The sequence below is a fragment of the Lates calcarifer genome, linkage group LG5 (assembly GCF_001640805.2).
Source record: "Lates calcarifer isolate ASB-BC8 linkage group LG5, TLL_Latcal_v3, whole genome shotgun sequence".
In the NCBI taxonomy this organism is placed as follows: domain Eukaryota; kingdom Metazoa; phylum Chordata; class Actinopteri; family Centropomidae; genus Lates; species Lates calcarifer.
The window spans coordinates 6,141,481-6,165,983 of record NC_066837.1 but is presented as its reverse complement, the minus strand read 5'-3'; the positions used below and the strand labels follow the sequence as shown (position 1 = coordinate 6,165,983).

The following is a 24,503-nucleotide window of genomic DNA, read 5'->3' as shown; positions in this document are numbered from 1 at the left end:
TGCAACAGCAACAAAACCCCTACAAGTGTCAACACTAGTGCTGAAATAATTGTAATAATTTGTCTAAGTCATTTATCAAGTACAAATGACAGTTTTTTCTGTTTTTTAACTTCTAACTTTAACTGTGAACTGAATCTTTGGGTTTTGGTCGCATAAAACAAGCTCTGGGCATTTTAAACTAATTTTCTGACGTATAATGGACTAAATGATTTAATTGTTTAACTTGAAGAATAATCAGCAGATTGACCTAATGAAAATAACTGTCAGTTGCAGACTCTGTCGACATGAAAGACAGCTGTCCCACAGTTTTAACTTCCTATAGAAGAGCCACAGACTTTTTACAAGGTGATGTGTGAAGTCACTGTTCTTGCTGAGACTCTTTAAAGGGTCAGTACTGTAATGTCTGGTATCTAGTCATGCAAACAGTTGAGTTTTTCTTGCCTAGGCTTTTAGATATGCCTCAGAGATTTCTGCTTCCACCCTAATACAATGGAGGTGAAGGGAATTTTGTTGTACTTGGAAATTCATCAGCAACCTCTTCTTCCAGAAATAATGTCCTTGTTACTCTGGATAATCCACAGATCTCACAATGAACAGTCCTCATTGGAACAAAAAGAGCGAGTCCTCATGAAACCCGTAGTTAAGTCTGTTGATTATTCAGTGTAACAGGGTCTTTTTTCAATGAAATTCATTCACCTCCACTCTGTGTGTTGAAGGCAGAAATCTCATTGACCGATATCCTAGTCAAATAATACCAAAATCTGCATGGTTTCATATCACCATTTTCCAATTGAGCTTTCCAATTGAGCTGAATGAATAGTCCAAATCTAGGAAGTCAGATGTCCTCTCTCTTTTCTACGTCACACTAATTTTGGTGAACGCAACTTTTGTATCAGTATTATTAGCTCCAACAAGCCACTCAGCTTCAGTCGCCATTGTTGAAGTGTGAAGAAACTCAACACAGTGGCATAAAAAAACTGCAGAATGATGCAAACACACCAGTGCGCAAATATAAATGCTCACAATGGTGTGGGCCACTTGTGTCCTATGCAGAAGTATAAACCTGCCTTAAGACGTCGCCTTCTTTTTGTAATTTAGCTGTAGTGACTCTTTAACGACCTGTGCGAACAGTTCTACAGCGTGCAACCTGTATCTGTATTCAAATGAATGAATAACTTTTAGAAAATTTACACAACCCATAACTATATTTCTCTCCTACAAGAAAATATTGTTTCTTTTTTACCATCAGTAAGTTTCAATATTTACTGACCCATCATTATTTCAGAAAAAAGATTGAATAGTTTCCCAAATGCACTTTCTCTTTTGTCCAAACAGTATGTGACCAAGTGTTAAATATGTACAAACAATTATTTACACCTCTTAACCGGATACATACAGCATATATTAACAAGAAAAGTGTTGGTTTATACACACCAGGATTGTGCATCAGAAACTCTGGACTGAAGCATGATGTGGTAACGATCTGAAGATTAATAAACAATGTTCCACCACGGCTGCACATCTGCTGTGCGTGTCGAGCTATCGAGAGTTCATCTTTTTTTTTTTTTGCTTTTTTTTTCAGCGGAGGAAAGTTCAACAATGAGGTTAAATGTGAAAACGGAGAGCTGGGTTGTACGTCTTGACATTCTTGAGTTTGCCTTCTCTGCCTGCCTCACCTGTTCTCCAGTTTGAAAGTCAACATTCATACACAACGGTTTAATGTCTGTCTAGCAGACTGTGATAATGCTTTGGGAGTTGCTAACAAAGGGGTTTATAAAACATTCCACTCTCAAAGCACTGTGTACAACATCCAGCTTTCACTGAGGTTGTCTCCACTCGTCAAGTACATCGAGTCCATTTTGTCTGAGAGCTGGGTAGCTATTTTACCATGCTACTTAATGCCTGAATTACTAACACAAATTACTCTAAAATACAGGTGGAAAAAGTCCAATGCTCACATGCTCCAAGGGCTGACTGATGAGAAATTAAAACCCTACAATCTACTGTGCTTTTAAACCACATCAGATTGCATACTGGCTGGTTAGACCTCGCCCACCTCAAACGCTGATTAATTAGGCAACTTTCCTTGCAGCATATTCCTTTGATGTCACGACAGGTTACAGATTCTGTCTGTCACACAGACTCTGTAGGAGTCAGCGTGAGGGAGGCAGGTCTGGCAGCTGTGGAGTGGAGTCGTGGAGCGTTATCTCCAGTTTGATTGCTTGGCTTTGTGCTGTGTTGACGTTTGGTTTCACATTCATATTTCATGCGGCGTATGTACGCATAGGTCTGTGTGTTTTTGTGTGTACCCTGTTCATCAGTGCACACATCTGTATCCCTCACTTTGGTGTGGTGTGTGCGTGTCTTAGCTGGGTAGTGGAGGCAGTCAGCAGGAGGAGGCACTGATCTTCTCTGAAACCTCAGGGTCTGACTTGGCTACCAGGAAACGCAGTCGACCTCCTCCCAGACGAATCAGATCCACCGCGCTGCATGGGGCACACAGGAGGAAGCAGAGAGAGAAAAACAGAGTCTGGTTACGTGAAGCTCAGCAGAGACAGCATACAGATGAAGGAGCTTCACTGTCTGGCCTCGCACCAATCAATCAAAATAATCAATTGGCTTAAGAGGCTGACAGCAGTGGGTCTCGTCAACATTGTGGGAAGACTGCTCACTCTGTCATTCGTGTCAGTATCAACCAGTAGCATCATAAATCTCCAACAGCCCATTGTTAGCACCACTGGAACGTACCTCTGGTAGTCTGCTCCTATCAGACTGGTCCCGTTCACTGCCAGGATGCGGTCTCCGATCCTCAGTCTGCCGTCAGAGGCAGCAGGTCCGTCAGGGATCAGAGTCCGGATGTAAATGCCTGGAGCGTTGAGTGGAGTGTGCTGCAGGAAGGAGAAGTGTTACAGGTGAGTGCAGTATGAACATGGAACACCTCAAACATATGTTTAGAGAAACCGCGACAAGAAAGTGACCGGCACTATTATCAAAAACTATTGTGAACAGAACAAACTGTGCTTGGTATGAGACTAATAATACACAGAGAGATTTTCCCCACTATCATTCTTCACGTCTGCTGTGTGTATTATTTTTGTACATCAGGATTCCCTTATTGCGCATTTCAACATGCATAATCATAATTTAGATTGTGATATGATGCTTGATATCATCTGTGATTTTAGTGTGAAGCTTTAACATGTGTTTCAAGCTTCATTTTAATTCCCTCAAAGTTTAAGGCCCTTCCATTAAACACATATTGTCCAAGTCACTGCCTCAAGAGGGTAAAATAGAAAATAAAGTGTCTGGGATGAGTAAGTGGAATATATGGTAACATTGCACTGTATGTATTTACACAATTCCTTGGCATCCATGTGAACAAATACATGAAGAATGACAAAATACTGTCGGTATTTATCAATATTAAGGTATCTGGTAACATGATTTTCCTTCATATGCATCTCTCAGTGTCAGCGCGGTTTAAACATGTTCTTATTATACGAGCACAAGTTGTAAGCCAAGTGTTTCACGAAGACAAAAACATAATGTTGACACTGACAAGTGAGATAAAAATGTCTGTCGACTCACCAGGCCGTCTATGAGTCCCATGCCCAGTCCGTAGGGTCCTTTATCCAGTTCCACTACAAACACCACACACAAGTCATCAGGAAGGGGAGGGGCGCCAGGGGAGGATACAGGGAAAGGAAACTCACACCCACTAATACACCCTGCAGAGGACACGGACACACAAATCCACAAAAACACACACACAAACAAACAAAAACAAAAAACACACACACACACACACACACACACACACACAGGGTCTCGCTATGGGGTTGGACAAACATAAAAAGGTTTTGCTGTGCAGAAGAGACACACACACAGATACTGAGACGCATGCAAAGGTGCAGCTACAGAGCTAATCTGACACACACAACATGTGTTTCTGACAAGAGCCTGCAGATGTCACACTTACTGCGCTGTAAAAACAGCACAGGCTGGATACTGCTGTCATGTGAGCAAATAACTCAAGCATCTCAGCTATAGAAGTGCACTGAAATTTAAAGCTGCATTTATTGATTGTTGGCCACTAGGCGACAGAAGAACACAAAACTCTGATGCTGAATGATCGCCTTATAAAGTCAGTGATTAACATGTTAGCAAACAGCTGGTTTCTTACACATCCTGCAGATGGACAGCAACTTTATTTCGGATTTTAATCATGTCTCTAGACGTGATGAATTTTAGTTTAATATTAGCTCCATTTTTGATCCGTTTGAGACTTCCAACTCCTTGTCTGTATCTTTAAATGCATGTGTAATGCAATGCAGCATTCTTCTCTAGTTGCTAAATTTGTTTTCCTGACATTTGGTGCCCAGCAGACAGCATAAAATGGGTTTATCAGAACATTTTTTGAAAGAATAGCACCCGCTACTTGCAGCTGGAAACAACTACTCATCAGAGGATGACCTATTTAATATGTTAATATGTACTTGTAGTCATTTAATGCATTAATCCAATAAATTCAACAATACTCAGCAATACAGCTTTAAGTGAAGTTGGAAAGCCTCTCATTTTCTACAGTTGTTGTCCTGTTGTCTTTGAAAATGACTAAATTTAAAGCTTTATATGGAAACAAAAAGACAGAGCCACAGAACAGCAGCAGTGTCTACTAATACATTTATAGTATGGGTCCATCCACTGGGAATTTGACTAACACTTTCAACTTTTTCTATATGATAAAATGTGCTGTTAAATGTACAACACTTAAATGTATGCACTCTGTATACCATCTACTAATGATATATTGTGAAGGGATACATCAATCCAGAACAGTGTCATTATTAGTGGACTGAGTTTTGGTCATGATGTGACTCATTAACATTAAACACAGTTTAATTAGTGTTACTGTTATATTACTGTTATAAAATTGTTTCTTCTATGAGATACATTCTACAGTTTTTAGTGCCACAGCAACTCCTGGCCTCATGTTACTTTAGATAAAAATACATAAAATCATTCATCAGTATCAGAATACAGAGGTGATGTACTGGGAGAAAAACTTGGATTGATGAATCCCTAATACAGTATATAATGAACTAAAAGGTTTAGAGTTTCAGCTGCACATTTGGGGTGGACAAAATAACAAAAACACCTTGTAATATATGATTTAGAACCAAAGCCCTACAAAAAAAATACAACTTTACATTCTCTACAATGTTTTGTTATCATAGATTTTGGTGTTTCTGTATCTGATTGCATTACACTGCTCGGGTGTTCCTGTTATTTTGTCCACTTCCGGTATATATTTCAGCCTACCCTCCAGTCCGTTGGTGAGGAGTCCGTTGGTCTTCTTACATTCTGCAACAGTTCTGCTGGTGCAGCCATTAGTCTGGGTGTTGGGGCCTATGATCGTCCCTCCTCCTCCTCCTCCTCCTTCCGGGTACAGCGGGGTGTTGGGAGGGGTCAGGAGGCAGGACGGGTCTGGATTTGCCGTTCGTGTGTGGTGAATGGTGCCGTTCCTTCGGAGGCTGTGTGTATGTGTTTGGCCTGAGGGCCTGTCTCGTCCTCTCTCTTCCCCTGTCTCTGGCATCACCTCGTCCCCGGGACCCCCAGAGCGGGGACTGCTGTGGGCCGGAGGCAGCAGCTCCCTCTGTGTCAGGAAGGGACAGAAAGACTTTAGAAGACAGAATGAGGTTTAAAAGTTTTGAGGACACAAAGGGAGCAAACAGAAAGAAAATAAAGAGTATTAGAGAGTATTTTTAATTTTTTTGAAAGTACAAAAAACTTTGTTCCTGGATGTAACATTTCAATTAGAGATGACTAATGTCTTTTATACACAAATTTACCTTTTGGCATATTTGTGAATGTATATGTGTTTCTGTGTGTGCGTGTATGTGTATATATGAGGGTGCAGTAACACTAGGGATTATGGTCTAGTCAGCCGTTCCCACTAATTAGACAGCCTAAAGACTAATCAGATTAAACATGATTTAACCATGTCTAGGTTTCTGTGAGTGTGTATGTGTGTGTGCGTGGGTTGGCTGGAGTAGAGGGTTTTTGTCTTTCATTTATGGGATTATAGGGAACTCCTCAACAACCACAGCTGCTGAGGCACATGGCCTGGATTACTGCTAGGTGTGTGTATTTGACAGTATGCCATATATATGTGTGTGTGAGTCTTGTGACCTGGACGTCGGGCCAGTCCGCTGTGTTGGTTCCGTTGGAGTGTGTGTGCACACTGGGAGCGTTGGCGTGTGTTTGCGTCTTGGTGCGTAGCCCCCACAGGTAGTGGCGGATGTAGAGCAGCTGTCTGTAGATGCTGTCTTCCACGCATTCGCTGTCCAAGTCCACTCTGAAGCCGGCACTGGGCAACACTATGGGAGGGTGGTTCTCGAAGCTCTCCAGGAGGTCCACTGAACACACACAGACTGAAGTTAACACACATATGCACACACTCATGTATACACATATACATCTTTAAAGGCCTGATCCAGGATCAGCCTTTCACTCCTTCTGTTGTGCAGCTTTCACACACAGAACCCCTCAACGACTTCATAAACATCGTCTACGTGACTAAAGAGCTGAACTGCACATACGTGTAATGAGAGCTGTTTAACTCATCTCCTTCTACCCTCTACCCTACATCAAATACCCCTTGTATTAAAAGTCACTAGTATCCTGGTTATGATCGGGGTTTTGAAGTACCATAAGTACACTGGATGTCCAGTTCTAGTTGTATAGTTGTATTTCCTGTGTGTGTGTGTGAGAGAGGTGTCTCTTCAACTTGTGTTACATAGCAGTTAGTTAACATAAAGTGGTGTAATGATGAACAACCACATACGCTAAAATGAGAGTGAATGTATGACCCCACTGCTGAAGAGGATTCACAAAACGTTTTGTGAAGGCAGAGAGGATGTCTGGGCGCCCATGCACATCGAAAACATTCAACAGATTGGACAAATCGTTCGAAATGATCGACGACTCTGTATAAGAATGATAGCAGAAGTGGTCTCCATTGATAAAGAGACAATTTGGCAAACTTTTGCATGAAAATTTGAACATGTCAGAAGTCTGCCAAAGTTGTCCCAAAACTCCTGACTCATGATCAAAAGGAAAAGCTGTTTCTGGTCCAAAAGCAAATCACAGTGCTTGATCACCCTCCCTGTTCACCTGATCTAGCACCGTGTGACTTTTCCCTTCTTCCTAAGATCAAATCTGTGAGTCTGTGTCAGAAGTTAACAGAGGTTCTGAGACAACTGTCCCAGGAAGACCTACTGCACTGCTTCAGTGGAATTCCCAAATGCAGCGGTGTGTTGATGCAGAAGGGGAGGATGTTGAAGGAGAAAGACAATGAAAAATGTTTGTTTAATAAATTGTATTACAGCATTAGTCTTAATAGCCATAACTCGTATATGTCCTCTATCCTGAATGATCAAAACAAGGGCATGAATTAAGACCAGGACACTGTGCATGTAAACTGTTTAACACAAACTGCAGCCTCAAAATGTAAACTAACTCAAACTGACACTGATTGTAGCAAATGTCTTTGTTCTCATTCACTTGTAATTGTTTGTGCTCAATCTTCACCAGCACCCTCCAGAAAGAAGCTGCCTTATAGCTCCCTAACCATAAGACTGATGACCTTTAGTTTTGTCCAGCAATGACTTTAAGAAACACAGGCCAATATATATTGTACCTACAGGCCAAACCTACAAGACAATGACTTTATGTTGCTATAGGTTTAGCCACGAAACTCATTCACATCTACAAATTCATACATGTACCTGTTCTGTATATGTAAGCCTCGTCCTCGCTACTCGGCTGCCATGTTGGGACAGGGCCTATCTCTGCTGTGAGCTGGTACTGAGTGAGGATCCTGTGCAGCTGGACTGGTTTCAGAGTTGGGTGCTCGCTGGACAACGCTCGCCAACTCAGCTGCCGACAGAGCGAGGGGAGAAAAGAAGTAGAAGAGAAATTAATCAGAAGTCCCGGGAGACGATTTGTGAGCGTTCACAAGTTGTTATTGGCAGCGTGGTACGGGACATTATCCATCAATAGCTGATGAGAGTGACTTTGCTTATGACCAACAGTTCTGTCGGTCTAGAAATTGATTACAGCCAATCAGTCATAGTTCTCCTGTTCTCTGATACTTTTACTTTAAAGATTACAGGTTTGTAACTGACTGCTTTCATTGTTTGGGTTGATTAAACTAAATCCTAATACAATAAGATTTTCTGTTTATTTTCCACCTAGTTCAGCTTGCAATTATCAAAAAAACAACCCAACAAACAAAACAGACAAGTCCTGTGTAAGACTGTAGAGGTGTGTGTTTGCGTGTTACCTGTTTAAGCTGTTGTGTGGGCGTGGCCAGGATGGACACAGTGCTGTTGAGTTTGGTGAAGAATTTGTCAGCCAGGTGTCCCAGACCGGACCTGCTCGCCCACTCCATGACCATTCGCAAACACGCCTGAATCTGCAGGACCTTGGACCGCTGGAACCAACCCCGGGATGGACCTACACACACACATGCACATACAGACACACACAAGTGGTTGGATATTTCATCAGAAACACTGCAGTAGATTTCTACTCTAGGGTGTGTGCATGTCTTAGAGAAAGGCAGAACAACAGAGACTGTGTGTGTTTCTATGCATGCTTATGTGCGTATGGTACGGCAATAGAGACATTAATTTTTAATTAGGCTGATATTGAAGTCAATGAAACAATAGCAACAGCCACCAGCTGCCTGCTCCTCGCAGAATACAAATCGACTGCTGCAGAGGGGCTCAGCTGACTGGGTTTGTGTTTTACTGCACAACAAACCAGCACTGGGCTTACATTCCTCACTCTGCCTAATCCTTTCTTTCTCTGTATCACATCAAAGAACAGAAAGAAGTTTTCTGGTAAGTTAAGCAGGCGATAGCTCTAAATCTAGCATTTGTCAAGCTGGCATCCCATAGTTTGTCAATCTGTCGGTGCATTACCTCACTGCAGCCATAATGCCTTTTTAAGCTTTCTGAAATACCCCCCAAAGTGAGCTCAGGCCTCTGCTGGGCTTTAGCACAAACAATGACAAACAACTGGACTAGAGCTGGATGACTTTTTTTATGGACCATGTATAAAAAAAACACATCATCTCATACAAAGAGAAGAGATGTACCACATTTACCTACAAGCTACTTTATATCTCCACGTTAAGTAGATACAAACAACATGAAATAAGTATTACAATCCGTACAAACTGCAACACACCCAGCCCCATTAAATATAAACACTCCACCCATTGAATTGTTTGGTCCTTAAAACATTAGAAAGTGATGAAAAATGCACGTACACTTTGAATTGCTTTGTTGTTGAAAAATGCTGTAGATATTCAGGCTTACTATCACATAAAGAAAAGCCTCCTCTCTTTTTAGATATTAGAACAGGGAAATATTTGGAATTTTGCTTAAAAACATTCCTTAAATGATGCATCGACTTTCTGTTTTCAAATGATTGAGATCAAATGACGTTATTTAAGCAAAACAGCAACACAAGAATGTCACCCGACTATTATTGTCTAGAACTGCCAAGATTTTTATAAATCCACAGTCAAAGAATTATGAAAGTCTTCAAGTCAGGACTTTCAAAAGATAGAATCAGGTGCGTCTAACTAAAATCAGCAGTCCATTACATAGAAAAATTGCTTGCATACTAACAGTGCAAATGAATAGATTCCCTGTGCCAAAGATGACACTGTGAGAGGGCCATCATCAACACAACAAAAAGCTATCTGAACAGAATAAGTGATAACTGATGGCAGCTTTTGATACTTGACATTTTACAATAAGTTGTGCTGAGTTTTGGTCGGTAGCAAAAACATACTGAGATTTAATATCAAGTTCAATATAACTTAAACATGACAGGAAGCTTCAGGCAGACAGTAACCTGGCAGCTTTATGTTGAGACAGCTCACACATAACCCTTCAAATATTCTACCATATGTTTTGGATGCGCACACACACACACACACACACTCCACTTTGTAATAGGCTTATGTCTAGGCATACAGTAATCTATGTGTGAGGCACTGCAAACAGACGAGACATCACTTAGCACTTAGCACAAGTGTCATAATGCTTCATAGCAGCTGGTTCACAGAAACACACTCACCTTTAGACACAGAAAGGTCGCTGTGCACTCTCAAATCAACAGCTCAAACAACAACGACCTATCCATTATAATCTGTTTGTGGGGTGCAAGACGTCACAACACACTCATACACACAATCAAACAAATCCATGACAGAGCAGAGCGTCGGTAGCATATTACATCTCTTAATCTTGAATTCCTCAATTTGCCCTTTTTTCCTGAGTTGCCATAATGTCAGGCTAAAAGTGTATTTATGTGTATGTGTTGTTGATAGCTGAATGTGAGTGAGTCAGAGTGTGTGTGTGTGTTGCAGAGTGTCCGATGCAAACGTCAGCGTTACCTGCTACAAACACACTCACTTTGCTGTTACCATGGACACCATCAGTGGAGAAATATCAGTGAGCGAGGGGGGGGGGGTCGAGGCAAAAAGCCAGACAGACAGACAGAGGGTTGGAGAGAGGAGAGAGGGAGGTGGAGATGAGGTGGTGGTGGGAGGACTGGGGTAGCCTCTTACATGAATATAAAGGTATTTCTCCTTCTCCCTTTGCCAGACATGTGATCTCTACTGTCTCCACCGGCTAATGAAGACATATGGCATGTGCGTGAGTGTGTATAAGTGTGTGTGTGTGGCTGAAGATATAAAGATATAAAAGGAAGAGGGTGGAGAGGTTAGAAGTGATGGGTAGTCGGACATCAACATATAGCTGGCGGTAAATGACTGTTTTCTGTATTTAGACAAGGTAACAGGCTATTAGCAAGGTCATCAAAACAACTGAACGGCTTTCCAGCCCTTTACCCTTCACTCTGCCCTTTTTCGTCCCGCCCCTCCTCTTTCTCCCCCTCTCTCCATCCAATCCTACCTCCGTTCTTCTTTGTCTCACCCCCTGATGGCCAGATGGAAGGAAGGAAGGCAAGTAGGAGGAGGAGGAGGAGGAGGAGGAAGAGAGGGGAGAAAACAGAATGCAGATAGGAGAAGGGCATTGAGGACAAATCTGGGTTAGTGTCTGTCAAAATGCTGACAAGGACACAAGGACACATCATCTCTCTCCCTCTCTCTCTCTTTCTATCTCTCTGTCACACACTAACAACTGTACAAATCCTGAGGGAGGTCTAATGGAAGAGAGTGAGTGAGTGTGCATGCTTTTTCCCCCTACCTTTGTCCATTAGCTGGTTAAACAGTGACACGTTTGAGAAGAAGAAGAGGTAAGCAAACATCTGAGCCTGGATCTCCGGGTGGACCTGGTAGCCCTGCAAAAGCTCCTGAGCATTTTGAAACACCTGCACACACACACAAGTCATATTGTTGCAGTCATATATCATGCATGCATCAGCTCCATTTCTTTATTTAAGCTATACCAAAGTTAAATATTCTACCTATACAACTTTTTTTGGGAATACTCTTGGTGTCTTGTGCGTCATCTCATTCAGTGACGCATTACAAGTTCAGAAAATTTCAGAAACACTCACAGAATGAATTTTAGCTTTATTTTCATCTGTTACTATGATTCTACTGTAGGAAAAAATGTGGGAAAGAAACAAAGAGCTTGGCTGTCCTGACCTTTGCAGGTATTTGTCACCTCATGAGACAAAATTTCTTGCTGTATGAAGCAAAATAAAGTGAGGTGTCAACAGCCCACTCTGCCCTGTGGGTCAGTGTGTCTCTATTTATGGCAGGGAATATCCCCTTCAGGTGCAGCAGTGAGTTTGACAGTTAAGATCATTTAGAGACAGTCAGCCAATAATTTGCTGATTAATTTCAGGACGTTATAACCCAGTATAGAAACAAAGGATCCATCATGTTATCTTTACTATATTACTGATTATTCAGAAATTACTTTCCATTTTCTGTTTTGTTACATTAACTACTGTAATTCTGTTGTTTCTGTCCATCTTTTCTGCTGAGTAAAGATCTGCAAACTCACAATATTAAGAGTATGCCAGTTCAAACTTGTGCCTGTATACTCAACAAGCCTTTTTTCTCTTTTACAAAGTCATGATTTTAAAAAGTCCTGAGATCTTTAGTTTCTTCTCAAACCTAGAAAAAAGTTTGAATTCACTCTAATGTAAAGTTTATTCTTAAAATTAAAGATATTAGAAAAGATCTAATTTCTGTGATACATCTCTGATTCTATCATTAAACCAAATCTCTTCCTGTTTCTCAAACACATGGTTTTATCTATGTAACAGAATGAGATGTGAACCATTAGGAAAACAAAGACATCAACATCTCTGCCACCTCCACCTCACGGTTAATCTTAAATTCAAATTTCAAGATTAATCTTTAGGACTGATCATTGCATTTTTACTGTGAATTAATTTTCTAATGAATGAAAACAAAATAAAAATCCCATCACTGTATCCCAAGGTGAAGTCTTCAGATCACATGTTTACTTCACAATGATATAAACCAGAGAACAGCAGCAAATACTCATATTTGACATTAACATTTCTGTTAATCAATTTTATGTCAGTTTACTAATTGATTATTTGACTTATTATATCTACGATATAATAGGAAACAATACAGGTGCTTACCTGCAGGACCCTGCGCACAGGCTCAGGAAACCCTACACCTCCTTTCCAGCAGGGCTCAGAGCTGTCGACTGGGAATGGATTACAGTCTAACAAACCTGGTAACACTACATAAAGAGCCTGGACATAAACACACACACATAAGCCACAAAGACACACACACACCCACAAAGACAGGCATGATGAATGAAGTGATCTGAAATTGCAGAATAACTAATTTAATCACATTCTTACCTTATCCAGTCATAAATTGTGTGTGTGTGTGTGTGTGTGTGTGTGTGTGTGTGTGTGTGTGTGTGTGTGTGTGTGAGACAACTCAATCAGGTCTTCTGAGTGAATGAGGGTCTGTTATTATTCAAGATAAAAAAAGATTTTAAAAAAATGTCTCAATCATTAAGAAGATGGGACTGTTGCCACGGTGACAGATTACCTTGGTGATATAGTAGACACATTGCTGGAAAGTGTACATGATCACTTCTTCCAGGATAGTCATTGCCTCCTCATTGGCTGATATGGTCGCCGATAGCAACGACTCCTTTGACCCTAGACACAGATGACAGAGATAGAGGCATATTTAAGAGATATATAGTGAGAGAGAGGGAGTGTTGTAGCTGTATCTGTATCTAGTGTATGTCAGTGTGAGTAATGACTATTCAGCCAAGTTGCTTCCACGCTCATCATTCAGACTGTGTGTGTGTGTGTGTGTGTGTGTGTGTGTGTGTGTGTGTGTGTGTGTGTGTGTACCTTGCAGTGTCTCTATGCTGTGTGTGTACGCTGGTGCTCTTTGCTGTATGAAGTACAGGATCTCGATGGAGTTGGACATCCAGAAGAAGATAGGTCTGCAGGTCCGGGATCAAGTCTGAGATACTGAGCAGAGACAGAGAGGCCGGGTCCTGGCTACATGGACACACACACATACACGCGCACACACACACACACACACACACAAAACAGTGGAGGGTTAAAAACAGTGGTACATGGTATAAAAATGGTGCATGAGCACACATGCTCTCTTTCTCTCTAACACAAGATGGAAAGCAATACTCACTGCTGAGCTTGCTTCTGAGCCAGCTCCTTTGTCTTCTCCTGCAAGGCGCGCACACACACATACACACACACAGCAATTAAGTGCTCATTAAATTTTTAGGATGTGCGTAGGAGAGCCACACTTCATGACGCTATCACTAACCTGCAGAAAGAAATACCACTATCATATTTACAAAACCTTGCATGCTCACAGTGACACACACTGATAATTAGCTTATACCCTATTGGCCTCAATATAATATGACCCTAATTATAAAGCAAGCCCATACCCCCACCCCTGTTTTTTTGAAGATATAAAACCTTTGACCTAGACAAGGTAGGCCAAGCCTTAGTCAGGGTTTTACAGCAGAAGTGGGCCACCTCATCTGAAACAGAGACCAAACCCACTAACACACATTTTATATATTGTTTAAGTCACAAACAAACCAGGATTGCTTTTCAAAACAGTAGCTACAAAGACTAAGAATGGTTGAATCGAGGACGAGTGGATTTGTTATAGATACTTAAAATCGTTTCACCTCTTATCCAAGAAGTTTCTTCAGGATCCACTTAAAATTTGTGGATCCAGAACTGAAGAAACCTCTAAGGCGAGAGGTGAAATGTCTGTAAGTCCTCGTTCTCTAAAAGTAAAACATGACATCTCATCATATCCCTCAGCTTTCTCTACTATGTTGCTACAAAGACAGATAATTAAAGTATAGTTAGAGGAGAATATTGTGTGTGCGTGCCTGTAATACAGTACAATACACGTGAAATGCAACCCTGTTTAACTATTCACCTGACCTGACACGGCTGACTGGTTTCTCTCCACATGAGGTCATCTCAATCAGAGACCACAGCACCACACACACACACACACACACAGAGAAAGACAAACAGAGACACAGTTAAGGCAGGCAGACACTCACCCATGCGATGGTCTGGATTCGCCGAACGATCTTGAGCAGCAATTTTCCAAAACTCCCCGGTGGGAAGGTTGAGGCAGAATGTTGTATGCACAGACACAGCAGGTAGGCTGGTGTCAGCTTGTGGTCGTCTCCTAAGGGGAAAGACACAGATTTTAAGGGTCAGTTCACCCCAATTATGAAAAACACATTTTCTTATTTACCTTATATACGTCCTGCAGCTCACAGCATTTTCAAATACACAGGTTTCACTGGAACTACTTTCTAGCAAAGAAACAGCTGACAGTTGACAGTGAGCGCTGTTGAGTTATTATCGAGTTGAAAGAAACGTTGCTGTTGAGTTTTTCAAATGTAATTTTTCTATGAATTGATTCTATATTCACTGTTTTATCTAATAAAACCTTTGACAACAGACAGAAAATTGATCGATGAAACGGGAGTCTTACTCCCAGGAAACAGACATTGATTAATGCTCTTTTCACCATTTTTCCTTAACTCTCTTTCTTGTTTCAGCACTGAGAGGTGGCTGCACACAAATCTCTGTGTGATGAACTGTACCTGTGTATTTTATTGACAGCCTCATTCCAGCTCCCATTGTGTTGTTCTGTAGCTTGTGTTGCAGAAATTTAAAACATTATAAAAATAAAAGTGTAAAAAAAATGGATAGATACTACTGGAGCTGCACTGTGTGAGTGTACTGAACTTTTACTTTCTCTGTGATATTGTAAATCAGAGACACACACACACCTCCAGGTTCTATGAGGGACACGATTCTGTTCAACAGCTGGTCTTCATGAGCCTGGTCAAACTCCAGCTGTAGCCTCCTTTTCTGACCTCCTCCTCCTCCTCTTCCTCCACCTCCGCCTCCTTCCCCTCCTGACAAACTAAGGGGTCCTCCTGCTGTTGTCCCCCCGCTGCGGGGTTTCACCAGGTGAGGTTTGAAGCTGCGTCTCACCGCTGGAGCACTCGACACCTGTGCTGCTCTGTCCTTCAGCACGGAACCACACATCTTACAAGTCGGAGCCCCGCCCTCTCCTTCCTCCACCCCTGCATCATAAAGCTGCCCCAGGGTGCGAAGGCGTGCCAAGGTCTGAGCAGGGAGAGGCTTAGCACCTGTGGGATCCTTGTACAGGAAGATGTAATGCGCTCCGAAAGAGAGGAGGTCACCGTGTCGGAGCGTGGTGGAGCGCTCGCAGCGGGAGAAGTTCACCAGGACTGTGGCGTGGAGCACGGGCTCGACAGCAACACAGAACCGCTGACTCTCCGCCAACTCTTCTCCCTTGTTGTTGTTGGCATGGCGACGGGGCGCGGGCACTCTGCGCAAGCGGCAGTGGAGCGGCAGGATGTCAGGAGAAAACAGGCAGATGTTTGGACGAGCTGATGGAGTCTCTTGGCCGACTGTATGCTGCTCTCTGTTCAGCAGGTACACCAGGCAGTCCTGCCACACACAACGCAGTTAAAGTCACATTATGATCAGACGTATCACAAGTCTGGAACAAAACACACGGGCCTCTTTACTGTCCTCACCTGCCGATTGTAACCCTGCAGCAGCAGGAGGTGTGGCGACTGGTACAGAGAGTGCCTCACCCCTCCTCCTCCCTGACTCCCCTCCTCTTTCCTCCGGCCACTGGAGGCCACTTCACGTTCTCGGGCCCTTAAGGGTCCTGGCAAGGTGGAGTAATAACGTTTGGGCTCGTCTCCCACTCCCAGCTGAAAACACATGCACACACACACACAGAAAAACACAAGCATTCAGGATTTAAGCCAGGCTGATAACAGTCCTATGAATAATAACAATCAATCACCCTGACTAGGCGTCACCACGGGAGGCCCCCACCTGGTTGAGGCTGGTTTCACTGAGGCTGCGGCAGAAGGATGAGTTGCTGGACCGGGGCAGGGTCAGTGTCCCCTTCGCCCTGTTCCTCTGGAGCTTACGAGCTTGAGCATTAATATCTACAGGGAGGCAGAGAGGAATAGCAAGCAAGAGAACAAGGAGGAAGAGAGAAGGGCAAGAGAGAGAACAGGTGGAGAATAATAAGGAGCAAGAGGAGGAGGTGGAGCAGGGAAAGAGAAGTTGAGGACACAGAAGAGAAGAAAGGTAAAGAGTGGAAAATAAGAGGACAGTGTACTTGAACGTGACATGCATTGTTAGCATGTATGTTTGACTCATGAGTGAAGTCTGGGTAAAGTAACTTCTCAGGCAGCTGAGTGGAAGCTGAGTAAAACCAGTCAGATGAAGTAAATGGAGCTGGATGGAGCAGCACATGTGGCCAACAACAGTGATGAGAGATGAACTCAGCAGCTCCTCGTCATTTAAGTTTGAGGATTTTGAGGCCATGCAATGGCTCACACAGATTTAGACACACACTCACACTGGTTGAATCACTGGCAATGGGAGTGGCGCTGGTGACAACGCAGGTAGAGGTGGTCTCCATGGCAATGACTGACAGCCACCCTACCTGAGGCCAGTCCCCACCTTTAGAGCTGGACTGTACCACTCGACCACACCGTAGGGGGGAGCTCCTGTGTTTGCCAAACCCGGACCGACCCATTAGAGCCGCCAGGAATTGGGGAGTTTTGGGCCCTACAGCAGGGTGGGAGGGGTTAGGAAGGGAGGGGGGAGGCTGAGAAAACACCCCCTCACAAAACACCAAGCACAAAATTACTGCCATAAACACACGCAAACACACACACTCCCACACACCATCCACACACCACAAGACATGCATGCACTGTGAAGCAGAAAGGGTCAGTGGTGTTTCTAGTGAGTCACATCACCAGTTGGTAAGAAGAGATACACAGTTAAAGGTGGATTTTCCTCCTAACATATCACGGTCAAATTAATAGCACAGCAACATTTGGTCTCCTTTGTGCTTTCATGTGAGTCAATTTAGGTGTTTTTGTCTTTGACACCAGAGGATGCAGACTATACATCACTTGATGATAACGCAATTAATTTGGCTGTGATGTGTTCACATGTTTAATGAAAATCCTACAGTACCTTTAAAGTGCTATCTCATTATAAAAAGTGTATGTGAGAATACACACAATTCACACATGCACATGCTCGCTCACACATACACCAGGGGGAGAAAAAAGAACAAGTTAGAGACAGAGAGGAGAGGAAGAAAGGAGACTCCAGGGTATGTGAGTTTTGCAAACACTGTAACACAATAGAGGGGTTAGTGTGAAAATGAAAATATGTGTATTAATATGTATTAGTTAATTTAATAAGGGGGTTTTTATCCTAGAGGACATTCTTTGCTGTGATTCTGTTTTGTTTATATTTTCAGATGTAAGCTGTGTAACTAATGTTTTTAACCACAGTAAAGAATGTTTTCAGTGGAATGGATCCTGCTGGTGATAATCTAGGTTTTACTTATTGTAAACAAATCCAATAAAAATACCAAAACCCGACAATGATTTGATCAAGGTCATTGTGACCTTACAAAACACATTTTTTGACCTCCTGAATGTAAAAATCTCAAGCCTGCCTTGTGCAAATTTCTTCAGATTTTGCACGAATGTTCACTTAGACTCAAAGGATGAACTCACTCGAATTTGGTGGTCAAAGGTAAAAGGTCAAGGTCCCTGTGACCTAATAAAACAGGTCAATCCCACATACATCATCCTGCTGTGAATACTTACAAAATACTTTTAATACTTTACAAATACAAATGTGTCTTAATCCACAAAATTGTCCAACAAATGCACAATTTACTACTTATAGAGTTGTTTGCTTAAAAAATGCAGTGACCAGCTGTTTTAGGAAACAGCGCAACAGTGGAAAACGGCCTTCTGATAATACACAACATACATAAAAGAACATTTAATAAGGTAAATATGCGCACAAATGCGTTCACTCAATGTTGCAACTTTTTGTCACTTCTGTGGAGGTTTTGTAAACTGAAAATACATATAAAAGCAGGTAGATAGAAACATGCTTGAGAAAAATAACCACCAGACTTTTTCTTTCAGAATTTCATGTTTTTCCAGATTGGCTGAACATTATACAACTGTACCATATGACAATAAAAAAAACAGTAAAAAAGACTGCTGACTGACTCTCTGGCTACCACAGAAGTTGACATAGCAACGAGTAAACCCTGGCATGCCTCGTGAGAAATGTTAGTGTTGCTGCGAAGTGCGATCTCTGACTGTGAGGCTGAAAATACTTGTTCTATCTCTCTGAACACATTGTTCACCAGCTGGGTGTTTGTGAATTTCCTCAGCAGGATGCACAGGGATGAGTTTGTGTACGTGTGTGTAAATGGCAAACTTTTCATCAATCAGTAAAGCAATTTCACATAAAGGTCACTGCATGGTTCCTAAAGAGACGCACATTCACACAGACATAGATTCATATTACTGCAATGCAGATGTAAAGACACAGGAGTCGTTTTCCTGAATCTGTTTACACATTATCTGTTGAAATCTATCTACAAAATAGAGTCAATCTCTCACAGCAACTGTAAAAGAGTACAAAGCTTAGGTGAGAGCCAGTACAGTAACGTGCAGGTACTTTAGTAGTAAAGTGATATCGCCTTGCTGTAGTAGAAAAGTGTCATTCATAAAAACACCAGAGCGCCCACACCCATCCACACCTCCGGTTGCACAGGATTCAGCTTTCACTCAATCAATCGACCAGCTGTCCATGCATTTCTACTGTGCTGTTTGTGTGTGTGCATTTGTGTGAGTGTGTGTTTCTTTAAGTGCTCAACGCCAAATGCAAGAGTGTGTGTGTGTCTCAGAGAGAAACCCAGACGAAACGCTGTCTTCACAGAACAGCAGCTCCATATAAAACAAACACTGGTAATCACACAGAAACAGTTTCTTCTCTACAGGATAATAACTGACAAAAACTCTTACTCTGCATCTCCACACATCACACAACACACACACAGACACACACACTGCAGAGGAGCTAACGAGCTGTGCTTTTCTGCTGAGTTTGACATGTTAAGAAAGGAAGGGAATTAGACCAGCTGCTGTGTGTGTGTGTGTGTGTGTACCTGTCTGTCTATATATGGGTGTGTGTGTCTGGATGTGTTTATGTGTCTTTCTTTGTGTGTTTCCTCACCAGCAGTGATGGTATCTTTCTCCTTGGCGTTGAGTTCCTCCACCTCTGCTCTCCTGCGCAGCTCAAATCTGCGAGCGTGGCCTTCTCGGGGCTTCCACAGCTCCTGGAGCAACAGCGGCTTTTCATTGTCCCCCAGCGCACGCAGGCACTCAGTCCGCCACCCCCCTCCTCCTATGCCCCCTCCCCCCTCCAGGCGTCCGATCACGTCACACAGGACATAAGAGTGAGCAGCATCTTTGTTGAGTGAGTAACGCTCCAGTGCTTCTTTGACCAGTTCCTGCGCGCTGGAGCGCGGCGTGGCCAAGACGCTCTTGTAGTTGGCACCAGCACAGATTTCATCTCCAAAAATCTTCAGCACCCCGGGGGCAGAGCTCTGTGTGGAAAGTTCAGCTGGGTCGTCCGCCGGGCGCTCTGGGGGTTCAGTTGTCGAGCGCCGGTCCCCACGAGTGTTTGTTCCAGTTTCTGTTGGAACACGGTCTCTGTAACTCAGAGTGCGGTACAGGACCTGGTGAACAGGCAGACACAGTGAATGTAAAGCAGGGCCAGAGTATAAACAGAGATTAATACATTTTTGATTGAAGTCTTCACAGCACTGAAAAAATAAACTTTTTGACATCATGATGGCACTAGATGGAAAGTTATCACTATTCATCCTAACAGGAACATGAATATTTGTGCCAAATGTCATGTCAACGCATTCAATTGTTGTTTGAATGCACTGACATTTCACTCAAAACCACAAAGGTCAACTTCACAGTGGCGCAAGAGGAAAAGTCGGACGATCGGCAAAGTCAGTGGGATTCATCCTCCAGTCATCATCAAATCTCAACCAACCAGCAGTTTTACATATGTTTCAGTCTGGACCAAAGCAGTGGACTGACCAAACAACCATGTAATCCCAGAGCCACAGCTGAGTGTAGCTTAAAAAAAAAAATCATGTCTTTCCAGAAGCAGCGTCACATAATGACCCACATGGATAAATGACAAGTAGAAAACTGACCCTTTAGATACAGTGCACCAGTGCACTATAATATATTTGCGGGTGTGTCTTTGTTTTCACTATTTATTTTGACCTCTATGTGTGCGTGTGTGTGTTTACCTGTGTGAAGGTCCTGCTCTGGCGTTTCAGGCGGCTCTTGGATGGCAGGGACATACTGGCCCCCGAGGAAGAACCGTAGAACATGATGCTGCTGTTGGCTTCACAAACTCCACAACTGGTGAGTGAGGACACACGATTTAATGCTTTATTTGAATCCACCGTACAGGATTCAGGGGTGTACACACACACACACACACACACACACACACACACACACACACACACAGGTTAAAAAGAACATGCATAAGAGATGATGATGGACACACAGCTACGTCTTACACTTACTTCTGGAACATTTGTAGATCTGGAAGGTAAAGAAAATCTAGTCTAAATCTGTTACGTAAAATGTATCCACCATAAACACACCATGACTAATGACAAAAACCGTGTCTGTCAGGTACCTTGATGCCGTTACGTACAGTCACTTCTATGTGCAGCAGCAACAGGTAAAGGTTTAGAGTTGAGGGTCAGATGCTTTGCATTTCATGTCACCGTCACCTTTCACACTGGAGAAGCACAAGAGACAAAACTAATGTCAGTTTACAGCAAAACTGAAAAATCCCTGAGTTCATTCACTGAGGTAACTCTTTTCCCCCAGCTCCTCTGGGATTCGGATAATACTGCTGTGACTGTTAGTTTTTTTAATGATTTCTTGACCGAGATAAGCTGTTTTCACACCAGAATCTAAACTGCAAATCAACATCATATCGCCTGCCAAACACATTTCCTGACTTGGGTTTGTTGGAACCAGCGACAGATTTCTGGGCCTGGACAGTGGAGAGCTTAGATCAGGAAAAAAAAAGAATCTGCAGATAAAAAGTGCATTAAAACAAACGGTTCTGCTCTTCTTAAAAATCCAGATGTTTCTGTTTTCAACTACACATTAGGGCTGCAACTAATGATATTTTCATTTTCACATTCAAGCATTTGATGCATAATATCCCAGTGAGTCCAGTGTGATGCTTTAAATGTCTTGTTTTGTCCATCAATATTTCAAAACTCCACAATAATACAACACAGTGAAACCTGCAGAGCAGAGAACATATGTGTATATATATATATATATATATAATTTATTTTCAAAGCAGATAAATTTTCTGGCAATCAACTAATGGCGGCAGGCTTTATAATATATCCCCATGCTGACTTTCTACTTCTAAACTTAATTAACCACTGTGTCGTCTTTTAAGAGTGCTTACTTTCAAATCCAGTAATTATGATACCAAATTTTTAATTGGTTAATTTATATATTCCACACATGGCAAACAACACACACTTTGCAAATGCAGCAGTATGGATTTTTCTGTCCTTCACTTTGGCTTTCAAAATGTTCACAGACCTGTTTTGATTATGTTCCAGGGCCAGAACTAACTACTATTCATTATCAGTGAAGGAATCATGTATTTTTTAAATTGATCAACTCAACATTTTGCTTATAAAATGTCAGAAAACAGTGGAAAAGACGAAATTAGAAACTAATTAAAAACAAACGTCATTTTGCTGAACCTACAGTCCAACCCCCCCACATTTTTCATGATATAGAACAGACTAATCAGCAAATATCAAATCAAATTCTTATCAAAATTGTTGCCTGTATTTTCTGTTATCTGCTTTACTGATTAAACCGTGCTCAGCTCTAATATTTTATAGTTTTGCACTGCTACATTGTCAATTCTCACAGTGCATGAAACTGATTAAACAACTCATTCTGAAAAAGGATAAAACCCCTGTGTCTGCCTGCATCCAGGTCATGCATTTTTACCTCCAATAAACAGGTCTGTTTCCAGGCCGTGTCCCTACACAAGGTGAATCACACCTCACTCTTGGCTTTGGATGAACTCTTTTGACCGGTGAAGACCTTCAACGCTGGTTCCATCAGGAACATGTACAGCCAGTGCAGCAGCAGCAGTAGACTTCACCAGCAGGTGAAAACCAACAACTCATGCAGTGTATTTGCGACTGTAACTTGTGCAGTTATACAACATATCATTTCTTTTCCGCAAATATTTGGCAATCAGCCTAAAAGATGTTGTTGTAGCTGACTCTGCAAGCACTGCTGGGGATAACGTGACTATTTTAAATGCCTGCTAATCCACAGTAATCTGGCTACTTGGCCGCAGTTAACTCAATCCTGGGGCCAACAAACCCCTAATGCACCTTACACACACATACACACACAAGGAAACACAGAGAGAGAGAGAGGCCTAAATTTTGCATTGGTAGGTTGTGTTTTGTGACCCAATAGGAGGTTGTGTTACATTTGGTAACCGTGTCACAGAGGCTACAACTTCTCCAACACCTTTTTGACTTGCTGTCTGTCCTTGTCTCGGCTACGAGAAGGTCAGAATTAAACACTGCGTTAGGGGGAGGAAGAAGACACCCATAACAGGCTGGGTAATATCAGACAGAACTTGTGATTACTACGGGTCTGCCCTTTATTTAGTGTCCGTGTCCGTCTGTTTACGACTCTGGGCTCAGTGGTCGTCAGTAGCAACCGCCGTAGCAACAAAAGGCAGCAGAAAATCCTCAGAAATTAATCCGCTGATGAGTCGCCAGGCGCGGCACTGAAAAGCCACCAGCCCGGCCTCTATCTGTCAGCAGGTGTGTCTAATGATTGTAGACGAGCTCATCACACGCGACACACTCGGCGCGTTAATTACCAATTAGCCTGAACCACCTGAACAACACTCAACAACAATGGAAATATTAAAAATGTTGTTTTTTTAAATCATTTGAGAGGTTTTCAAAAGATGTGGCGCGTCTGCTCGTAAATAAAATAGGTCCTGGAAAAGTTGAGGTGTGATTCCAGCACTGACTAGCCCAGTCCCCTGAGGACTCTCCGGGGTGTCTGTTGCGTTAATACTCACGCTGCCTGCAATGCGTGGCTCCATAGTGCTGGGGAATCCTTCTTGGCTTGTCGCTCATTCCGTCTCCCCTACAAGGCAGAAAATTTCCCCGGTACAACGGAAGGTGGAGGGGATTAAAAAAAAACACCCTGCTGCCCTGTTCCGAGCGACACCCAGCCGTCCGGGGGCTCCCACCCACATCCCCAAAACAGCCCGTTAACTTGGACAACGGCCAGCCGCTGAGTGCCCCTGCTTCTGTACGCACATCTCCGCCGAGTGTCCAGCAATGCCCACTGCCTCCGGCAACCGCATTCCCACATTCACAGCGGTTCGCTGCCGAGTCGCGACGGAAACGCCCGAGCACTCCCGCGCTGCTTCACCTCGGCGCACCTGCTCTAGCACCCGAGTGAACGGAGACGACTCCCCCCTAGCGGACACCGGCAGTACGAGCACCACATGGAGAAACACGGGGTCCAAATTGTTCAATATTGAAGATCCCCTCCAAGCATTTTACAAGACGTACACCACGAGTTAAAGTTTTTCATTTTAATTAAGATTCGCGTGGTTTAATGTCTCTATTTTCTCTGGCTACTATTTTGACTCCTGTCTTAATTTTTTTTCTTGATAATAAAAGAAAAAACAGACTCCCGAATGTGACTAGACCGCTGTACATTTGTTTCAGCTGTAAGTGGATGAAATTTGCAAACTAATAGAATTAAAAACAAAGAAAATAAGTCACTAAAACACATAATAAACAGTTCATTTTGTTAGTAAAAAGATTCACAGGTATCTAGGAGCTAATCACTCGTAGTTCACACTTTTATTTTTTTGTTATTTATCTGTTTACTACTGTACAA

At 42.6% G+C, this 24,503-nt stretch overlaps 1 protein-coding gene across 1 annotated transcript; it reads right to left on the bottom strand.

Moving 5' to 3' along the window:
- Window positions 1-916: 916 nt before the first annotated feature.
- Window positions 917-24,364, bottom strand: radil (Ras association and DIL domains). Its single transcript, XM_051070516.1, is given in 22 exon segments — window positions 917-2,486; window positions 2,749-2,888; window positions 3,589-3,641; window positions 5,323-5,656; window positions 6,193-6,419; window positions 7,791-7,941; window positions 8,348-8,520; window positions 11,292-11,415; window positions 12,673-12,789; window positions 13,100-13,212; window positions 13,414-13,504; window positions 13,506-13,566; window positions 13,718-13,755; window positions 14,625-14,755; window positions 15,369-16,059; window positions 16,149-16,331; window positions 16,459-16,574; window positions 17,098-17,205; window positions 19,702-20,206; window positions 20,801-20,915; window positions 21,202-21,306; window positions 23,668-24,364. Coding segments are annotated over 20 exon segments (3,540 nt in total). The 5' UTR covers window positions 20,885-20,915; window positions 21,202-21,306; window positions 23,668-24,364; the 3' UTR covers window positions 917-2,386.
- Between the last annotated feature and the right edge of the window lie 139 nt (window positions 24,365-24,503).